This window comes from Lemur catta, chromosome 21, assembly GCF_020740605.2.
Source record: "Lemur catta isolate mLemCat1 chromosome 21, mLemCat1.pri, whole genome shotgun sequence".
NCBI classification, from domain to species: Eukaryota; Metazoa; Chordata; class Mammalia; order Primates; family Lemuridae; genus Lemur; species Lemur catta.
In genome coordinates, this window is record NC_059148.1 from 21850995 (window position 1) to 21871327 (window position 20333).

At 51.8% G+C, this 20333-nt stretch overlaps 1 protein-coding gene across 3 annotated transcripts in view; it reads left to right on the forward strand.

Annotated features, from left to right (window-relative positions):
* TESC (tescalcin) overlaps window positions 1-20333 on the forward strand; it is a 42127-nt gene that overhangs the window by 1977 nt on the left and 19817 nt on the right. For all 3 annotated transcript variants that reach the window (XM_045534284.1, XM_045534283.1, XM_045534285.1), the window contains exon 2: window positions 16817-16886. In XM_045534284.1, coding sequence (XP_045390240.1) covers window positions 16817-16886 — 70 coding nt within the window. The remainder of the gene's footprint in view (window positions 1-16816; window positions 16887-20333) is intronic.

The following is a 20333-nucleotide window of genomic DNA, read 5'->3' on the forward strand; positions in this document are numbered from 1 at the left end:
CTCTGTAACTTTCCTAGATGTGGCTGGTGCGGCTTCCCTTCTCGCAGCCCGGAGCTCATATTTCACACTCCAAAGGGGGAAGGGAGATGGATAGGGCCAGGGAGGGGGTGCTGGGGTTAGACTGGAGGGGAGAACGGACACCTTCATTTATGTGGGGGGGCCTCTGGGTAGGTGCAAGTTTCCCCCCAGCCCTCTGAAAGGGGCTAACATAATCCTGATCACATTTACCCATTTAGCAAACATTTATAGACCGGGGGCTGGGGATTTAAAGGTGACCCAGAGAGGCTGATGTTCCTGATGTGGGGGGAGACACAGCAAACAAAGCAACCTGTAGGCGTTAAAGTCTGTGAACAAGATACAACAGGGTGGCATGAGAATGGGGCAGGGAAGTGAGTTTCTTTAGGGTGGGCCGAGGGGGGGGGCCCTCTGCGGAGGTGATGATGGAAACCCACAGGGCCAGTGATCCAGTGATGTGAACATCAGTGGAGTGGTTGTCTCGGGTGGAGGGAAGAGCAATGCAAAGGCCCTGTGGCAGGAACAACTTGGCAACAGTAAATGAGAATTGTAGGAGGTGAGGGCACAGCTGTCATCAGGGCTCAGGGCACAGCAGGAGCCTGACCTCAGGGGTCTTGTCTAGGTATGTGGCCTTGGGCAAATAACTTAAGTTCTCTGTGCCTCGGTTTTATGGACTATAAAATGGGCACAGTAGTAGTACCTTCCTTGGAGTTGTGGGAAGGATTCATATACCTAAAGTACTTAGAACAAACACAAGTAAGTGTTTATATTGATACTGTTGACCGTGCTTGGAACACTTTTCTATGTCCTGGCCACTTTGAGCCCTGGCCGAGAGTTAAATCTTGGTCCCACCTCTTCCCAGCTTCGTGACCTTGAGCAAGTCATGAGCCTCAGTGCCCCTGCCTGGATCCTGGAGTTGTGTGGGTTCAAGAAGATTATGTGTGTCTGTCTGCAGAGTGCTGGGCTTGGCCTGGGAATGTCAGCTCCCAGCCTCCATTCCTGCAGGGCCGTTCCCTTGGGAACCTTCCCGGAGAAGTGGGGGGAGCCGAGGGTAGGGGGGGGCCAGAGAACAGGTGGTACCCACTGGGTTGCTTACTGCCCCCTGCCCACCCGGCTTCCCTGGGGACCAAGATGATCCTGATTTCCCGGGAAGAATCAGCTTAGTCCCTTCCTGGGGACGCCATCCAGAAAGGACAAGAGGGGCAAACAGAGGATGGTGTTAATGAATGTCACCCCTTGAGCACTTGCCAAGCACCAGGGCCCATGCCGAGTGCTTTGCGTGCACTCTGGGGAAGGTGGGAGTGTGGCCATTTTACAGATGAGGAAACTGAGGCTCAGAGAGGTAAAGCAGCCTGCCTGCAGTCCCACAGCCTGTGAGTGGCGGAATCGGGTATCACTTTCTTACCACCAGTGTGCTTTCCTTGTGTTTAGGTGCCTCTTGGATCTCTAGGAACCGAGAAGGGGTAGGAAAAAAAGCTGCCCATATTTTTTTTCTCACCTCCAGGCCTTTGTGCACAAGCTCCCTCTGCCTGGAGCACTCTTGTCATTGTCACGTGCACAGTCGGGTGTTTACATGGGGAGCGCCTCTGTGCCACCACGCAGGAGAGGATTTCAAACATTTCTTCCTAACCCTGTCTCTGCGAAGATAATGCCCCTCGGTGTTCAGGACTTAGCGTCCTGCTGCTTCCTTCCAGAAAGCCGTCTCTCCTTCCAACCTCTCTGGGTTAAATACTCATCCCTGGGGCACCTGTGGCATCTGCATTCCCTCCTGTAATAGCAGGCGTTCACCGCGTTAAAATTGTCAGCTCTGTCACCTGCCACCCCCTCAAAACTTGGAGCTCCCCGGGTGCAGAGAGAGCATGTCTTGTTCGCCTTGGTGTGTGGTTAGTGGCTCTCGTAAGAGGTTCACGTTGAAGGGATGAGGGCCCTGGGGACTTGATAACCCCAGGAGCACCGCCCAGGAGTGGAAAACCTAGGGCCACCCTCGCCAGGCGTCCCCGCATCTCCAGTTTCCTCCCCAAATGATGAGCCCTCCCGGGTTCAGCGCTGAGCCAACCTCACCAAAAATACGCCCGAGCGCCCGCCCACACGGGGCATCGTGGGGTCTGTGCGCCCACCTCCCTTCCCCTTCCCTGTAGAGTCTCACTGATGGATTGCAAACGGAAGCCAGTATTCCCAGGCATCTTTTCTGAGCCCAGAAAGCTCCCTACCTAGATTGTTAAAATTCGAATGAAAAACCCGAGCCGAAGCGCCCTGGTGGTATCTGAGTTTGTCCTTCCCACGCGCCCTCCCCACTGGGGACCGAGTCGTGTCCGGCGTGTGTGCCCCGAGGTGCGAAATGGGCCATCGTTCACCTGAATCGGTGCCCGTCGCCACCTGGAGCTGGCCCCACTTCCTGTCCCCCCCCAACTCCCTGTCCCCCCCCAACTCCCTGTCTGCTCCTGGAGTTTGAAAGAAAATAATGAGAGAGGATTGTGGGAAAGGTGGAGGGTCTGTTTTTTCCTTCAGGCTCCAGAACAGCTCCACAGGCTGTGTGTGTATGTAGATGCCAAGAAGCTGCCAGAAGGAAAGAGGAAAAAAAAACCCTCCAGATCTAGATAGAGTTCAGACCTCGTGATGATAATAGCTAATGTTTATCCGCGTGTGTCTTCTGCCAGGCAAGCAGTTTATCTGCAGGGGCTCGTGCAATCCTCCCGGGAACACCATTGCTTTCCCATTTTACAGATGAGGAAATCGAGGCTCAAGAGAGGAAGTTGACTGCCCAAGGCCACGGGCTGATGAGCAGTAGAGTCGGGGTTCCATTCCTGGTCTAACCTCGAGTCTCATCCTTTGGGGAGGGAACCGGAGATGCAGGGAGGGCTGGCGCGGTCAAGGCCAGCGGAGCGACGCTCGTTCTGCTGCTGCGTTCTCACCTGTGGGCATCACCCTGGGTTATAAAGTCTTCAGGTGGCCCCAGACCACGGCCTGGGCTCATTCACCAGGTGCCATATTTCAGCTGTGCTCCAGGCACTGGATGCCTGGCTGGACCAGATACATTCCCTGCCCCCTGGAGGCTCAGGAGCTTGAGGGGGCCAGGGGACACCCTGATGACTGCAGCACACAGAGAGGAAGGGGCAGGGGCGGGCTGGCCGGCTCCCTTCTGTCGGCCGCCGGAGCGCAGTGAACTCGGCAGCCAGCCAGCCACAGCCACCTGGCCCTTTTCTCGTCTTCTGGGCTGGCCCGTGGCTTTTAAGCTGGGATCCTCGGGGAGCCCGTGAACCCCACGTAACAGGATGCGGGATTGTCTGGGTGCTCCCACTGTGTGTAGATGACACCTCAGTACGAAAATGATGATGAAAACAATTACATTTTTTAAGAAAAGTGCAAACGGTGGCGCCTTGGCAGAGGAGGAAGGAACAATGAGACTGGGGAGAACCAGTCCTCCTGGGGGGTGGGACCCCAGCCCCTGGAGCCCTTCCCACCTTGCCGGGGTGGGGGTATCCAGGCGTCCCCTGCCCTCTTCCCTGGGTGCCCCCCTGTGGAAACGTGCAGGAGCGGCCGGCTGTGGAAGCTTCCCGAAGTGCTGGGGAGCAAGCAGGCTTACTCATGGGGCATCCGAGAGCGCCCGCTGCCCTGGCCCCGCTGAGACTTCTCCCTCTGTTCACCTGGGCCCAAGAGTGTCCCCATCGCCAGCAACAGGCGCAGAGGGGACCCCGGAGGCTGGAGTCCCTGGGCCCTGCAGGCTGCGTGGCCTCGCTCAGACCCTGCGTCCGGCCCGGTCCTTCCCTGAGCTGCCACTTCCACCCCTTTAAAAGTGTGGCAGTTGACCAGGTGGTCTCAGGCCCCTTGAGCCAGCCGTGGAGAAGGTACCAGCGGCTCTTTCTGGAGCACCTGTCTGTCATCTGATCCTTGGAAGAGCCCACTAGGGCGGGACCGTTACTGTTGCCAGTTTACAGAGGAGGAAACTGAGGCTCAGACACCTGCACTGACTGCCCAAGGTCACTTACATGCTGAGTGTGGAACCCAGATCCAAACCCAGGTCTTCTGGGGGCTTTGCAAGTGGGGGGAGAAGCTGTGTCTCCCACAGGGTGGCTACCCTGGGTGACACGAGTCTGCGTGATCTGGGGCAGGTGACAGCATCCCCCACAACCTCGTTGATGGGGTTGCACACTGTTCACCAGGTTGGCAAGGGGAGAATCGGACCTCAAGACAGGATTGATTCTGGGTGGTGTGGAAAGTTCTGGAACGGTGGGCTCCCCTGGGGAGGGTGGGCGGTGCGAGGGGGCATGGGGTCGCGGCTGGGAGGGAAGAGGCGGGAGTGCCGCTGCCTGCCTGTCCTGGGGTCTTGCTGCGTGGGCCCTGTCAGTTTCAGAAGACTCTGTGTCTTCTCTGTGCAGGCGACCGCAGTCCCCTGCAAGGCGTCCCAGCTCCGCGGATTAGTGGTAATTAGATCCCTTTCGCATCTTGCTTTCTCCCACCCCCACCCGGCGGGCTGTGTTTCCGTGAGTTAATGTCCCCAGAATGCGGCATGGAATTTAATCAATGCTCAGACAAGCCCGACGGCCCAGGGATACAGGCAGAAAACCCCGGGCGTGGATGAGATGCTGTCCCTTTTGCAAAGCACTTTGGTGGCTGTTGTCTCCGGCCGGGGGGGTGGGGTGAGCCGTTCTCGGCTGAGAAGTGCCCGGTGCCCTGGGAAGGAGCGTCAGGGCCTCCTTTTGCCAGTTCTGGTGAGACCGTGCGAGGGAAGGGGAGGGGAGCCGGGCACCTTGGTTCCGCCAGCCTCCCTGTCGCTGGCGCCGGCTTAATTATTAATGCATAAAACCAGAAGGTCGAGTGGGTGACTTCTACCGGTGGTGGTGGCCACCGGGAGCACCAGGACAAAAAGGCCCTTTGTTGTCCCAGCAGTGTGTCCTTTGCAGACGGGCGTGCTGTCAGGAGTGGGCCTTCCGTTCTGGGCACGGCCCCCTGGGAGGTGAGAAGGAGCCGTCACAGGAGGTTTCAGGGCCCAGGTGCCTCCCGGAGGGAGGGCGGGAGGTAGGGCGGGCAGGTGGCCAGGCAGGACACATCAGTACCGTGGATGTGGCCGAGTCACAGACACTGATGGCAAGAGAGGCTGGTTGTACCCAAAGGTGGGCTACCGAGGACACCTTGCCCCGTGTGCCGAGGGTGGAAGGGGGTCCCCTAAGTTCCTCCTGAGCCCTCCCGCCGGGGTCCCAGTGATCACCGAACCCCGAGCGAGTGCCCAGCGCTTCTCAGGCCTCACCCACCTGGTGGGTCTGAGGGGTTCTCTTGTCTTGCCCTCGCCTGCACCTCTGCAGTCCCTCCCTGGTGGCACACAGACTGGCATCTCACCGCCTTGTCCTTCACCAGCAGAGAGACCAGGGTTTGAATCGTGCTGTTGCCTCTCTCTGGCTGGGCGAGGCACTTTGCCTCACTGAGCCTCAGTTTTCTCATCTGTAAATTGGGAGTAAAAATAGAACCTATGTCCCGGGATCGTTGTAAGGATTAAGTGAGAATTTGGGCGAAGTGCTTAATAGTTGTTGGCAGGCACTAACCATCTCGACTGTAAACCTTCTGGGAAGCTGGGGACCTAATCTCCTTTTTAAAGGCATTCTATGACTTTAGTAATTCATTTAATTTCTGATATGCCTGTCACTTGGACATCCTAAAGTTAATCATTATCTCTGCCTTTGTGCTGATGATCAGGGACTTTAACATGCTTTAATTTGTATCATTCTATAGGATTTTTTCTTTATTTCAAAAAACCCACATATTCATTATTGTTTTATGCAGACACTATGCATTCTTGTATCCACTCATCATTATGGGTTTAGCTTTCTTGTTATTTAATACATCTTTCTATAGATTTTTCAGTGAGGGTCTGTGAATTGTAAACTTTGTAAACTTTTACAAAGTAGTAAAATGTCTTTATTTTGCCAGCATCTGTGAATGATCATTTGGCTGGGTATAAAATTTGAGGTTGGTGGATATTGTCGTCGGTACTTTGCTTTTGGTTTCTTGTTGCTGTTGAGAAATCAGCTTTGTCTAATTAGTATTTCTTTGTAGAAACCTGTTTTTACCTCTCTGTTTTGAAATTTTGTTGGTGTTTTGTACCTGCTGCATCTAGGTGTGGATTTATTTCTATTTATCCTGGGAATGGCTTATGCTGTTTCATTCTGGAGAAGTCCCGTGTGTTCCACCGTGAAAATATTATCTCTTGCCTTTATCTTCTCACACAGAAATTCCTATTAGAAATATGTTGGACCGTCTCATTCTGTCATGAGTGCCTCTTAACCTTTCCTTCATATTTTCTTTTTACTGCTCTGTGCCATATCCTGGCTCGTTTGCTTAGATCTATCTTCCAGTTCACTATGTCTCTCTTCAGCCATTACAACTTTGCTGCCTTAACTTGACTATTAGTTTTTTTTAATTCCAGTGACTTTAAAAAAAATGTTTATAAGTGCTATATAGTTCCAAATTCACCTCTTTGTCATAGGGTACTGTTCTTTCCTCATAATTTAAAGCCTACTATGTAGTCTCTTTGGTGTTGCCTTCTTGGGGTGCTGTTCCTTTTGTTAGTTTTGTCTGCTGATTCTCCCATATGGTGCTTCATTTGCTTGTGTGGTCTGTTTTCCGATTATGAGCTCATCTTCGACTGGGGTCTCTCCCTGCCCCCTTCCTCCTCACCTCCCCCATAGGCCTCCTGCAGGCCCCAGGTTGTAGAAGAGCCTTACACAGAGCTTTGCTGTTGCATTTGTTGTGCCAGGTACCTCAGAGTTTTTCCTGGTGTGAAAACACCTTTTATATTAACTCCTTGGTTTGAGTTTCCTGCAGAGGTTTGGATTTCACACCAGCGCATGGCGCAGGCTGGGAGTTTGGATTCATCGTGGAGGCCTGCCCCTTTCCCTGCACCTGCCACCTCCCAGAAGACACAGCTTTCTTGTTCTTCTCTGGGCCAGTGGGGAACATTCTTTCTGGCCCACCTTGTGTGCAGGGTCAGCCTTTCATGGGGGTCTCAGGTGTAGATGATACAAGCTCAAGGCCACTTCTGCCCCTCAATGGACTTAAAGCCCCACCTGTAGCAGTTAGAGCCTGTGGCCATCTAATACCCTGGACCGTCTCGGCATCTGTCACCCTCACCCTGCCAGGCTCGGTTGCCTCCTTGCCCCTGGCACCTGGGGACTGCCCTTTCTTTCAATTTAGCAGCACATTGAAATTCTTTGTTTTATCCAGTGTGTGTTTGTAATGGCAGGGGAGAGCCTGCATTGGCTTCAAGTAGCAGGAACTGGAGTTCTTTATCTAAACACGCTACTGTCATAAGACCATCTCTACTTGATTTGGCCTCAGGATAAATGTGGAGCTGAAGATGGTTCTGGAAGGATGTGAAAACCAGTGTCTTAGATTCTCTGTAAGACGCCCACTCTCCGAGTCTCTACTGACTCACTGTTGCTTTTTTCCCCTTCTTCTTTTTAGTCTTTTTATTGAAATGGAGACATTTTTGTGTCTTTAATTACATAAATGATATGTATGCATCGTTCCAGACGTTTCTCAGTTTTGGCACACAGCATAGCAAATGGTTGTTGGAACAGGTTCTGGAGTCACGGGCCTGGGTTTAAATCCCAGTTCTGCTGCTCGTGGCTGTGTGACCTTCTGCGAGTTGCTTTACCTATCTGAGACTCAGTTTTCCTATCTGTAAAATGGGTGTGATAACCACCCTAGGAGGTGGGCACTGCTATGGGGCCTGAATAAGACAATGCACCGCCCATGTTTGGCTTCGTACCTGCCTCTGAGTAAATGGGGGACACATGGCGGTTATTATTGCTGCTATAAGGCAAATGGAAGAACCGAGCGTAGCTGTAGGAAGGGGAGCGCAGATGAGCAAAGCAGGCTGTGATTTTTGGGAGTCGTGTCCACCCACTCCGACAGCTCTCCAAGTTGCCTCACTGCTCATGAGCGAGGAGTATATTGTAAGGTCAAGTCAATCCACTCTCTCCTCTTCCCCTGCAGTCCTGAGAATTGCACGATTCATTCTGTGTAGAAAAACCCCACCGAGATCCTAACAAGACCCTCGGTATCTGAGATAAAAATAAACGCCGTCTCCGTGCCGACGTGAGCCTGCAGCAAGCAAGCTCTTACCAGGAATTCCTTGGCTTTCAGGCTTACAGGGTGGGTTGACGTGGGTGTGAAAAGGGCTCTGAGGTGCCGGATAGAAGCCAGCAATTTATCTGCGTGCTGCTGCCGCGCTTTGCAGGACAGAATTGGGTTTGAGAACAACTTTCTCAAGGCCAGGTGCACCCAAATGCATCTTTGCTTCATTTGCAAATGCCAGCAGCCAGGCGGGGTCTGGGATGTGTGTCCATTCGGCACATGGCTTCCAAGGAGAAGGCAGGTGAAGGCGTTGCAAAGCGTCCTGTGTGTCCCAGGGGTGAGAGGGCGGCCCCGGTGAGTGGTCCCTTTGAGGATAAGGAGGCTGTCGATCCCGTCGCCCTCCCGGGGCCCAGGGTTAGTCATTGCTTTGGCTGTAGCTGCAGGCGGCACACGACAAGTCCTTGCTTCCCTCCTGAGCCTGCAGCCAGCTGAACAGCCGCGATGGTGTCACGGGATTACTTAGGGGCATTGTAATAACAGCCCTGGCAACTCTGGCGTCTCCTCCTCCCACCAGATCCAGCGCTGCGTGTGTGTGTGATTTTTTTTTTTAATTGGGCCAAAATTCACATAACATAAAATTTTTTAACCATTTTAAAAGTGTACAATTCTGTGCATTGACAAGCATGTGCAAACATCGCCGCATCTATTTCCAGGACATTTTTATCACCCCCCAAAAAGGAAACCCCATACCCATTAGCAGTCACCCCCCAGCGTCCCCTCCCCCAGCCCCTGGCAATTGCTGATCTACTTTCTATCTCTGTGGATTCGCCTGTTCTGGACATTTTGTATAAATGAATCCTATAACAGGTGGCCTGTGCATCTGGCTTCTCTCACTTTGTATCATGTTATGGGGGTCATCGGTGTCACAGCGTGGGACAGGGACTGTATTGCTTTTGATCACTGAATAGCAGTTCACAGTAGGGACCTGCCTGTTTTGTTTATGCATTCGCCAGTCGCTGGGCACCTGGGTTGTTGCCACCTTTTGTCGATTGCGAATAGTGCGTATGTGATTGTGAGGGAGGGAGGTGCCATCGTCACGTCTGTGTTGTGTCCCGGAGGGGGAGGCTGCCCTGGGGAGCTCAGGGGTGCCGTGTGGTAGCACGCGGAGCCAGGATTCAAACCAGCGTCTCTCGGCAGCTACGCTGTCGGCTCAACTTTCAGTGTGGCCAGCTCACCTCTGTGTTCCGGGACTTCCACTGATATTTGGGTTGAGTCCCGGCCACTTGGACAAGAAGCGGCAAGCAGAAGTGCACTGGGGGCCTTGGAAGTCACCGAGACGTCCCCGGGGCTGCCCCATGGTGTCCTGGGCCCTGCATGCAGACCGGCACAGCGGGTGGGGACGGGTAGGCGGGGTGGCTGGACGGCCACCCCTGCTTGTCTTAGCCACCGCAGGTTGCTGTCTGATCATCCCATCCACCCCCCACTCTGTTGCCGGGCACGTTGGGTCTTGCTGTTCCCTGGCCTGGAGTCCTCTGTAAACTCAGGGGGAGCCTCAATGCCTTAGCCTGACTGGTGGGGCCTTCACCACCCGCCCCTGCCACCCAGTCCCCATCTGTGTGCGCAGATGAGCCTGTGCTCCCTGGGCCCTGCCCACCCGCCCCCGGGCCTCCGGGACCCCGTCGGACATTGTCTCCCACTCGCATCCCATGGATCAGAACCTCCACTCTGACTTTTGGAGTTCCCCGGGCAGCTGACACGGTATGTGCGGTCCTAGATCCCAGCAAGGCGACACGTGTCTCCGGTAGACCAGGGTGCTGCCTTTTGATAACTCTGCTTCCCCCGCATCTAACAGGCGCCTCGCAAACCAGAGGCGCTCCATGAACGTGTGCGAGCGAATGTTGGTGGCATCTGTTGGAGGGTCGTGCGAGCACGGGTGGGCCATGGGGCGTCCATCACCCCCGCACACTCCTGACAGCCAGCACTTAAATAGTCCTGACACCCCGCAGTGGATGTGGGTGAACGCTGATGTCCTGGGTCCTAGTGGGGTATTTCGGGCCCGTCCGTCTTCTTGATCCTGCCTTTGACCCCTGGCCCGTGCAGCTCGCCTCCCCTGGTGACCCCTTGCTCAGCGTGGCAGGGTGCAAGCCGGTCCCCACGGCCGGATGGGTGAGGCCAGGGCCAGGCAGGCAGCGCGCCTAGCTTGGCCCGCAGCAATGAAAACCTTTTGCACTTGGTCACCAGTATTTTAAGTTAGATTTCTGCCTCCTCTTAATAAAGGGAAGGGTCGGGCCGCACATGGCAGGGTTGGCTGGAAAGATCACGGTGGCTCCTTAGGGTGGGCGGCTCCAGTTCCTGCCTGCGCCAGGCTCCTGTCTCACATCCTGCCCTCCTGGCCCCAGAGACCCTCAAGTTCTCCCTCCCCACCTTGAGAGCATCTGCGGAAGGAATCGGCGGCCACCATCCCCCAAACATTTAAAGCTGAGATCTAATTCACATCCCGTAAAATCCACCGTGTACAAGCCAGTGGCTTTTAGTCTGTCCATAAAGTTTTGCAAACCACCACTGTCTAATTCTAGAACAGTTTATCTCCCCCGAAAGAATGCCCATTAGCAACCACCTCCCATCCCTCCAGCACCCCCGGCCCCTGGCAACCGCCACTCTCTCTTGTCTCTGCGGATTCGCCTGTTTTGGACGTTCTGCACAAATGCATCTTACAGTGGATGGCCTGGTGTGTCTGGCTTCTTTCATTCCACGTGATGCTTTCAAAATTCATCCGTGCTGTAGCGTTTATCAATGCTTCATTCCTTTTCTTTTTCTTTTTTTTTTTTTCAACCAATGTTCCCTTGTATGGATATGCCACCTTTAGTTTATCCGTCCATTAGCTGATGGGCACTTGGGTTGTTTCCACCTTTTGGCTCTTGGGAATAGCGTTGCTGCTATAGGGACCAAGGCCCTCAGCCCCCTAAAATGTTTGTGAAACAATCGCTGACATGAGGCATATGGATTAATAGGAGAAAAGACAGATACATGTATTTAACCATGTATGCACGGGAGTATTCAGAGTGAAGACCCAAAGATACGGGGGAGATTGTCCATTTTTATGCTCAGGTTCAACAGAGTATGCACAGCCATGTGGAAATACGGGACAAAAAGGGTGTAATCTAATGCTGATACACTGAGTGGGGAAACCCGCCAAGGCCTGACTGTCTAGAGTCTTCTCGGCCTCTCTGAGCAGCATCCCTCCTTCTGGGTGTGGGCAGGGCCCGGTCTGGCATGGGGGTCTTGTGACCTACAGTCAGAAAAGTAGGTCAGATAATTTCCTTATGGCTCATTTTTACATGGGTTTTATGGCTGGCTTTTGGGGTCTGGTTTCTATGACCCACGTTGAGGAAGAGGGATTCTAGTCTCTAGGGCCAGGCTGAGGGGAGAAGAGGGCTGGGAGACAGGAGGACAGGAGAAGGTCAGAGAAACACTTCTGCTTCTGAGGCCTTCATCTTGGGGCACTTTTTGCTGAGCCCCAACACTACGTATGTTTGTTTATTGGTTTTTATGTGGATGCGTGTTTTCATTTATCTTGGGACTTACACTTGGCATTGGAATTGCTGGATCACATGGTAAATCTATGTTTAATTTATTAAGCGATGACCAAACTGTTTCCGTGGTGGCTGCGCTATTTCACATCCCCGCCCACGACGGGTCAGCGTTCCAGTTCCTCCACCCCCTCACCAACACTTGCTGTCGTCCATTTCATTTTTCATTAAAGTTGTCAAGGTGAAATAAATTTAAATTATACAAGTAATGTCTGTTAACTGCAGAAAAGTTAAGGGACAGATAATAAAAAATAAGGGTCAGGAGGGGAAGAGGAGAGAAATATTCTATAATTCTACCATGTGGAAACAACTTACTGCTACTATTTTATATACCCTTTTCTGTGTTTTTCTGTGCACACACATATATCAATATGAACTTTCATGGGTAAATGAGATCTCAGAGCTTGTTGGATTTTCTGCTTAATGACATGCCATGAACATTTTTCTGTGTCCCACAATATTTTTGAAATGTATGTTAAGGCTGCAGAGTAGTGCAGTAGTCTGACTTTAGGATGTATCGGAATGAATTTGACCCAGGATTGATTTGGTGCGGCATTTTCCACGATTTTCTTACTCTTCTAAACAGGCATCAGTGGCTACTCTTACCTGTTTATCTTTTGTCTTAAGTCCTCAGGGTTGGCTCCTGGGGATCAAGTTCTACTTCAAAATACATACACCAGTGCAGTCAGTACAAATTCATTGTGAGGCTCGTAATGCTAAAGTCTCTAGTAGCTGTATGGGTGATAGAATTCTAAGTTTTCTAGTAGTCACATTAAGAAAAGTAAAGAAGATGAAATTAATTTGAGTAGTATATTTTATTTAGCCCGATATATTTAAAATACTGCCATTTCACCATATAATCAGTATAAAAAATCGAGATCATGTATGTTTTTTTTGTACTAAGTCTAGGAAAGTTGATGTCTACTTTCCACTTGGCCACATCTCCGTTTGGACTCCCCGCCTCTCCTGGGCTTAGCAGCCCCGTGTGGCTGGTGGCTGCCATATGGGACAGGGCTGGCCCCTTGTTTTATGTTGAAGCTTTTGATACAAAGTGACAAGTCACCCCCACCCCCAAAAGGTTGGGCCAATTAAACTCCCACCGGCCACATGGGAGGGTGTGCCTTTCCCTCAGGTTGAAATTTAAAACCAAAAATAATGAGGTTGTGCTGCCAGGAGCTGAAGCCTGTCTCTGCCCGTTGTCCCCATGGCAACTGTGACCTGGCACAGGGGCCTGGAGAAGGGCTCAGAGGTGAGAACCGAGGAAAGGAAGAGGGTCCCTCCCAAGATCCTTGGAAGGAATGACAGAGGGGCCTTCCCTGGGCCTTGGGAGCGTGGTGCATGCAGGTGTGCACCGGGTGCTCCTGGGACAGACCCTGTGGGGACCCAGGGCCAGCCCAGGGGGGCTGACGTGGACAGCAGCTCTCTTGAGTCTGTGGAGTTAAAAACCAGCTGGACCCGCCAGGGCCTGGGGTGTTTTGAAAGTCAGTTCATGAGGCTTCAGAAGTCATTCTTTCTCCCGGTCATGGTGGCAGAGCCCTTGAGATTTGGGGACCCAGAGCTAATCTTCTACTTTCAATCAGGCAGGACAAAGGGGGTGTGTCTGTGTGTGTGTGTTTACACACCTGCATGCGTGCATTTTGAATGCAATCAGCTGGAAACTCTTCACTAGATAAACCTGGTCTAGGGTGACCGGCACGCCCCTCCCTAGCTGTGGGACATTGGGCGAGCCCCAGCATTCCCATCTCCAGAATAGGATGGGGATGGGATCGAACCTACTGACAAGACTGATGAGAGGGTCACGTGAGCCCAGGCTCATCAACCGTGGCGCTGAGCACAGAGACCGGGACACAGTAAGGGCTGGGTCAGTGTCTGCCTTTGTTTTTATCATGATTATGCATGTAACTTATTTAAATGCATTTTTTGAGATATAATTCACACACCGTGAAATTTACTTATTTAAAGCGTACCCCATGGCTCTTAGCATAATCACAGGCTTGCACGCAGCTATCAATACAATCTAATTTGAGAACAATTTTTATCATCCCCGAAGAGAAACCGGGTACCCATTAGCAGGGACTCCCCATTCTCCTGTCCCAAGCTCTCCCCTCCCCAGCCCGGGGCAACCACGGGGCTGCTGTCTGCCCTGTGGATTTGTCTATCCAAACATGTCACATCAGTGGAATCTTACAACCTGTGGCCTTCGTGACTCTCACTCACCACAATGCTTTCAAGGTAACTCATCTTTGATAGCAGTTGTTCAGGTGCACTTTGTTGTGATTTCTAATCATTATGTCTCATCAGATTCAGTGTACTTTTGGGGTTAGGGCGAGGAACTTCCTGTGATCACACAAAGGGAGGCAGTGGAAAAAAAACAAAACAACACAATAAAGCCCACAAAACAGAACTACATGTTTTCTGCCTGACAAGCTGAGTTCAAATTGTGGATCTGCCTCTTGCAAGATCGGTGACCTTGAGCAAGCTGTGTCCACGTCCCCTCTGAGCCTCACTTTGTTCTGTTAAATAGGAATAGTGTGTCCCTCGTAGGGTCATACAAAGGATGGAATAAGATGTTCCTGGGACACGATAGTCAGCCAATGAATGACTCATTAATATCCATAAATATTTATGGGATCCTCAGCTGTCCAGATGGGACCATGTTGTGTGCTGATAAATTTTATTAATATTATATGACTAACATATATATGTATATATATATACACGCACATCGTATATTAGGGAACAATTGGAAAATATAGATGAATCAAAAGCAAAACAGTCTTTAATCCCAGTATTGAGTTGCCAGATAATTGCTATTATTATTTATTTCAGGGGAAGTAATTCTAGGATTTTTTTATATACATTTCTGTATATTTACATATTTTCCTTAACATGGGTTTGTGCTGGTTTTGCAGCAAGCTGTTTTTAGACAACATTATACATGGAATGCATTTCCATGACAAATATGTAACTGTCACTTTTAAAGGCAACATGTTTTTTTTTTTTTTTTAACTTGGCTAAACATACCACAAAGTATTTGGCCAGTCTGCTTGTGATGGTTACTTAGGCTGAGTCCAACTCTAAGCTGTTTGAAAGAATGCAGAAGTGAACACATTTATGTATTCATCTTTTTGTACCTGTGGGTCTTTTTTTTTTTTTTAGGATAAATTCCTGCCAAGTGAAATTAGATATATATATTTTTTTTTAGTGAGCTTTTTATTGTGGTATAACACATCCAGAAAAATGGGTCACTCATAAGCATACACACAGCTCCTTAACGTTTCTGAGACCACAGCTGTGTAACCTGTCTCCAGATCTAGAAATAAAACATTCCCAGCACCCAGAAGCCCCCGTCATGGCCCATTCAAATTACTGTTCCCTTCCTAAGGACAGCCACTACTTTGACCTCTAACGTTGTAGGTGAGTTTTGCCTGTTTTTGGACTTTGTGGAAATAGAATCATAAAGTATGCATTCCTCCACATCGGGCTTCTTTTGCTCAGTATTATATGTGCTGCCCATTTTCATTGCTATATGCTATTCTGTTGTTTGACTAGACCACACTTCAGCATTTTATTTATTCTGCCATCGCTGAGCATGTGGGCACTTTCCAGTTTAGGGAGGTTTCATATAGTACCACCATGACATCCTTGGATGCACACTTGGGCGAGCAGAGGTACGCACTTTCTGGGGTGCACACCTAGGAGTGGAATTGCTTCGCCATGCAGTAGGCCAGTGCCCTTGATGGACATACCTGTGATATAAATGGCCCTATTTCCCTCCAGAAGGGTAGAAATTGCTTCCCAGTAGTAAACTAACTGTTCCAAACATCAGTGTCTACATCTGTCACGTGGGGATACAGCCCCCTCCCACGGCATTGTGAGGCAGAGAGGAGCTAAGCAGTGGCGACGTGCCCACGGCATGTGGCCAGCCCTCGGTCCAGGTTGGCAGCCCTAATTAGCTGCCAAGGATGCTTGAGAATTCTGAGCTGCAGATTCTTGAAGCAATCACAGCTTGAGCCTGAGGTCAAAACACAATGAGCAGGAAGTGCAGTGACTGGTCCCCAGAAATCAGCTGCATCTGTAACAAGAGGAGAAAGGTGCTTATGGAGTGGGGTGGGGGGAGGTAACAGCTCCCCAGCGCAGCCCCTGCTTTGGAAAGGTTTGCCTGAACTGTGTACAGTTCCAGGAACCAGACCTGTAGGCCTTGACCGCCAAGGTACTCTGGGCAGGTGGGTGATACCGTGTGTCGGGAAGGGCTGGCTTTGGAGTTGGAATTGAGCCCCAGCTCTGCCTCTGACTGCTCGGCTGAGCGGAAGGGCTCTCTGAGCTGCAGTTTTCAAATCATAAAACTGAGATAACAGTACGCACTCACTTACCACATTGTCTTGAGGATGAAATGGGAGACGCATACAAGTGTTCAATGTTGCGCGATTCATCAAATAAGCACTCGGGTGCGGGTGTAACCCTGATAAAGCCCGGAACCCAGAGGGTCCAGTCTGAGAGCTGGCTCTGTGGAGGAAACATGGCCCAGGAGTGAAAATAATATTAATAATAATAAGGAAAACTTCCATACTTAGCTGTTCTAAACCCATCGGGGGAATCCAAATGCACCACCCACAGCAACAATGATCAAAACTCCATTTCTTCGCTCTACGAGATTCTCCATATGTTTCTCCCTACCGGTCCCCCAAATCACTTCCAGCAGCAGCCTGAGCCCCTCTTTCCCCTTTCCTACTCACGTGTCTCTTAATCTGTGACTACACAAAGCCCTTTTCTCAGCTAGGAAAAAAGCCACCTGCAGGAGTGGGAGAGGAGGAAGCCGAGTAGATAACACAGGTTGCTCATTAGCAGGGCAGGGAAGGACAAAGGCGGGTTCACGGCCGCCCTGTCCCAGGAGCTGTTACTAGTAACAGTTGTTTTGTTATTACTAAGGGAGTCGGAACTGATAGCCCCAGGGCTGCATAACCACTAAGAGTGGGAAATCCTTTTTTTTGTTGTTGTTGCTTCATCCAGCATTTGTTTTTGCCACGGTGGGAGATGCTGTGTGAGTGGGTGCAGCAGCCGGTGGGGATGGGGCAGAGCCCCCCTCGGATAGCCCCAAGTTCAACATTCATTGATGTTTTTCTTTTCTTTTCTGTTCTCAGTCTCGTCGGAGCAGATCGAGCAGCTTCACCGGAGGTTTAAGCAGCTGAGTGGCGACCAGCCCACCATTCGGTAAGATCTGCGGCTGCGTTTGGGTGCCGGGCGGGTCCAGGGCCCTTGGGGATTTCACGTGCTATTTCTTTCTTTCCCTGAGTGCTGGGTGGCTCTGGAAGATCCCGTGTGGTCCCATTTCCTGAAGCAGTTTTAATGCTTCTGGTCTAAGCCAAAATGTCCCCAAATCAGAGGGAAAGAGCCACTTCTGTTTCTATTGAGATCAGAAAATTGTAACTAGAGTGGAGGCAAGGGCAGAGCACCCCCAACCCTGCCCTGACTTCCTCAGATGGAATGTGCTCCTGGACTCGAGCTTGGAATCCCAGACACATATTGAGGACCCGTTAAATACCAGGATGGTGCCAATTGCTGGTCGCACAAGGAGGGACCAGTCCTGGTGGCACAGCCCAAGTCGGGCTCAGGTGTCGTCGTCATCAGAACCCCTGTCTTTAGACTCTGCGTCCTCAGGCTTAGTTCCAGCCTCAGGAACGATGGGGGCGGCAGTGTCAAATTCCTGTCTAGGAAAATTGACATTCTGCATAGTGTTTTAATCATTAATCTTTTACGCACCATCCAGGTTACTTTTGTATGAGGAGGAATGACTTGAGCGGTGTTCTGTCTTAGGCGGTGGCTGAGTTATGTAGAGCCGGGTTAGTGACAGGTCCTTGTCAGTCGGTTGATCCTCACGAAGTTGGTGAGGAAGCTTCACGTTGAACCATAGCGAGCAGAGAACAGCTTCCAGGGAACAGATTTCTACCACAAACTTTCTAACAGATGTAGTTTCTTAAAATAAACATTCAAGGTCTCAGGGTTACAGTTGTTGGAACTTAAAAACAAACCTTTTAATAGTCCAGGAAAACTTCCTCTTTCTTCATAGAGAGACTTAAATTTCACCTGGGTTTTATGGAAACTTGACATGTAAATACTTTCTCTTGGCCGCCTAAACAAAGGTGTATTGTTAGTCCAGTGCATCGTATCCTCAAAGCATCCATTTCAGCAGCTCAGATTCTGATGGTCTCACAGTTCTTGTGGCCCTTGGTCTCAATTTAATTGTATTCAGGGCAGATTTAAAGACAATTAGGATTTAGGCCTTTAATCCTACATTTCTTACCCACTGAGCTCTGAGAAAAGTCATCTGGCTTCTCATTGGCTCTGATGGGGTCATGTGCCCGAGTCTGAGCCAGTCACCCTGGCCAGGGGCAGGAAATGCAAATTGTTCCCCAGAGCAGTGAGAATGTGGGGCCCCCGGGTCAGCTTCCTCCAGGGCAGGGATGGAGGCTGGGTGGTTTCCCCAGGGTACCGTGGAGCCTCCCCTGGGGCTGGGCTGGTCACGTTGCTTCTCCCAGCCGGTCTCTTCATCCATTAAGTGAGAATGGTCCTTGGGGATTTGATTAGAGGTTTAACGAGCAGATGCCTGCAGGACATTAGCTCTGAGCAGTGTTTGTAGGCATTTGGCAAATCCTGGGGGTGGGGTGTGTGGAGAGCAGGGCCCAGGTGCTGTGTGAGGAGGAGGAGGAGGATGCAGTGCTTTGGAGCCGCCCCCCTTTTAGGTTCTGGCCTGTGTCCCCCTGACTGTAGTGCCCAGCACCCCATCATCTTAGGCCTTGTGGGGGAGGGTACTGAAATGGTGCCCTACACCAATCCTTTTCCGACTCCAGTGTGTGTGCAGATCACCTGGGAATCTTGCTACGATGCAGCTGTTGCTCCCACAGGTCTAGGCTGGGGCCTGAGACCGCATTTCTTGCATTTCCAAGTGCCGGGGTCGCTCAGCTCCATGGACAGCACACAGTAGGTCCTCCGTGGTTGGATGGGTGGACACGCCTCCCCCTGCAGGCACTGAGCATGCGCAGCCTCTCATTGCTGATGACACGGGGCTCCTTCCTACGCTGGCCCTGCCCTCCCAGCCTGAACCGTTCTTCTCTCTCCTACACCCCTGGGACCACCATATGCATCACCCTTGTCACAACTGTCCCCACACAAGCCCTGAGTATGTCTGCCTGGCAGGGTGGTTTGGAGGATCCAGTGAGTGGCCTCTGCTCAAGAGCCCTCAGTAGCTCCCCAGTGCCATCGGGGTCTCTTTATGTTCTTTATGTGGGGCCCACAAAGGTCTGCAGACGCTGGCTCTGCTTTGCTGAGGACGACCTCCTCTAAGACGCTTCTCCTGCCCCGGAGCCCACACAGCCGCCTCCTGGGTGTGCCCCCTTCCAGCATTCACAGCACCTGCCCCGGCAGACTCTGGCTTCTCAAGGGGCGGGAACTGATCATCTTCTTCCTTGGCCGACTGCTGAGTCCAGCACTTGTAACACAGCAGATGCCCTGGGAGTAGTTGAATGAATGAGTGAATGAAGGAATGAATGAATGAGAGGGCAAAGGAACTCGGAATGAGTGACTATGACCACTAGAAAAGTTCTTTCTAACCTGTAGAGCGTGGCACACGTGGGACCTGTGGTGACGAACTGTACTTCCCACCAGGTTTCCGTGCTCCGGGGAGAAGAATCTAGCTGGGGACCTGGCACGTCATAGCAACTGTCCCCAGACGCAAGCTAGTGTCATTTGAGCCTGTTTGCACGGCAGAAGCACGTTACCTCAGTCTTGCAACACCCCAAAGGAAGTCGTAGTAGGAGCACCCGCTCTCCCCACTTTACAGATGGGGAAGTCGGGCTAAAGAGGCCGTGCACCGGGCTCCCGGCCACACAGCTATAAGGAAGCCGTGGGCGTTGCCTTGACTTGCGAGCGATCTCTGAGGACCTCAGTCTCCCTGCTGTGCCGTTGCAGGGTGCGGGAGGGGTGTTGATAATTCCCATCACCAGGGCCCCTGGTCACAGAGGAGTTAGCGTCAAGGTTAGTGGCAGCTGCACCTGGTGACAGACCCTGCACAGCCTGCAGGAAGGAGGTGACCAGGTGCGGCTGCCACTAACCTTGAAGTCTTATGCAAACAGGCCTCCAGGAAGGGCCTCCCGGCCTCCAGAACTGCTTTGCCTAATCCTAATCCGCCCTCCCGGCCTGGAGAAAGGGGGTACTGGGCAGCTCTTTAAGGTTCCTTGGGATTTCCCGCCTGTCTGCCCCAGAGCAGCCCTGGATTGGGATCTGGTCCCCAGCGCTGTCCCCTTTCTGTCAGGGGTTATCTGAGTGACCCCAGGCCGTCCCTTCACCCTCTCTATAGGCAGGGACATCTGGGGTGCTGTCCTGCAGGCCCTGGGCTGTGGGGGGTTTCCGAGCACGGAAAGGGGTTGCTTTCTCTTGTGGGGACATTCCACCCATGAGAGAGGCATTGGCTGGGGTTCCCCAGTGGAGGCCCCTCGCACCCCAGTCCAATCTGTGGTGGGTGTGGGGGTGCAGCTCCCTCTGCCCCCTCCCTCGCAGAGAGCCAAGGTGCCCGTGGACTTACTGGGCTCCCCCAGGGAGGCTTTTGAACACCTGAGTGCAGGAGGCCCCTTACAAGTGATCATTCCAAACCGCAGGCTTTAT